Source organism: Echinops telfairi, unplaced genomic scaffold (assembly GCF_000313985.2).
Source record: "Echinops telfairi isolate 266 unplaced genomic scaffold, ASM31398v2 ScPeMD7_7356;HRSCAF=8355, whole genome shotgun sequence".
Classification (NCBI taxonomy): Eukaryota; Metazoa; Chordata; class Mammalia; order Afrosoricida; family Tenrecidae; genus Echinops; species Echinops telfairi.
In genome coordinates this window covers 292,139-293,626 of record NW_022111256.1, presented here as the reverse complement: position 1 = coordinate 293,626, position 1,488 = coordinate 292,139, and the positions used below count along the sequence as shown (strand labels likewise).

Genomic DNA, 1,488 nt, shown 5'->3' with positions numbered 1-1,488 from the left:
TAGTGAAAGTTTACACAAAATGGTTTAGAATATAATTCCAGTTAAAAGTAAAAGAAGCAATATGATGCCACTTCAAATTATGAAGAAAGCATATCCCTCTGGTCACGCACTCCTGCCTCCAATGCCGACTCCTAGCGACCCTATAAGACAGGGTAGAACTGCCCACGTTGAGTTTCTGAGACTGTAACTGTTTACAGGAGTAGAAAACCCTGTGTTTCTCCGAGGGGCAGCTGGTGGTTTCAAACTGCTAACCTTTCAGGTTGCGGCCAGCGTGTAATCACTACATCACCTGGGCTGCTAATAGCTCTGTTGGCCAGGTAAATTTCATTAAGCCTCTCAATTTGTTTTGATTTCCTGATGATGTTGGGGGGGAAATGTTAAGCAACAACCTTTTAACTCAACTTTTTTAATACCCTTTAAAACATACAAAGATAAATAAGGCCATTGGGACCAAACAAGCTTTATGATACGGCATGCGTCTTCTATTGCATTTAGTATCGTTTGGGTATTGACAGGCAACTCCAATTGACAGTGATGGAATGGTAGCTCTGCGTCACAGTCCTGTTCTAGTTCTCTCATGAACTGGCAATGAGAAATTGAACACTGAGCATCTCTAGGGTTTGTTTGTTTGTCTGTTTGTTTTCCCCAGTTGTAGAAAGAAAGACGTTTGGTTACGATAGGCTGCGCAGCTTTGGGAAGGCACTTGGGGTGAGGACAGGAGTACATTTTGTTGTACGTAGATGGACTCTGTTTTACATCTACACAATACAAGGATTAAGAACGACTCTGTTCTATTGTTCTGGATTTTTTCTCTCAGAGAACGTCAGTGTTACTCATGGCTGATATCATTTAAAAGCCCAGATCTAGAGCATCAAACAAGAACCGTTTTCTTTTAAAAAACAAACAAACTAGAAAGGACGTGTGATATTTTTATTTTAAAATGGTGTACCATGACCTGTCGGAATATCCCACCGTTGAATTTTAATCTGAGTAGAAGAAGAATGACAAAACGATTGTGCTAGTTAAGTCATTGTCTTGCATACGTAGTCACCACAAAGCGATGTAAAGTAAACACCTTGCAATTCTATCAAGAGAGTAAAGGTAACACAGAATGGTTCTCACAGAAAAGCCGCCTCCTTGCACCGAAACACCACACAGAGCCACGATGTCATGAGTGAAGTGAACAAAGCTCCATTAGCCTAATATGACCACAGATGCTTTAGGGCCCAGCACGTGTTCTCCACTCCCAAGACACATGCACAGCGTGCCCTGCTGGCTCTTCTTTTCTGTCCACATCACGAAGACCTCTGCAGGGGTTTCTAGTTTAACACTGTTCCAGGTGTCTTACAAATCCTTCTTTTCTTAAAGTGACAAGGAACATCGTTCCAGGCCCACGTGTCGTTGACGTTAACGAGGACAACACAGTGTTCTTCCTGATAGTTGTTGGGTTCACCCCTATGCCAGAATCTTAAAGGAAAAGAGGGGTGG

General features: G+C 42.3%; 1 protein-coding gene across 1 annotated transcript in view; it reads right to left on the bottom strand.

Annotated features, from left to right (window-relative positions):
- Positions 1–979: 979 nt before the first annotated feature.
- LOC101638481 (C-type lectin domain family 4 member D) overlaps positions 980–1,488 on the bottom strand; it is an 8,673-nt gene continuing 8,164 nt past the window's right edge. The window contains exon 5 of the mRNA XM_030887241.2: positions 980–1,467. Coding sequence (XP_030743101.1) covers positions 1,320–1,467 — 148 coding nt within the window. The 3' untranslated portion in view covers positions 980–1,319. The remainder of the gene's footprint in view (positions 1,468–1,488) is intronic.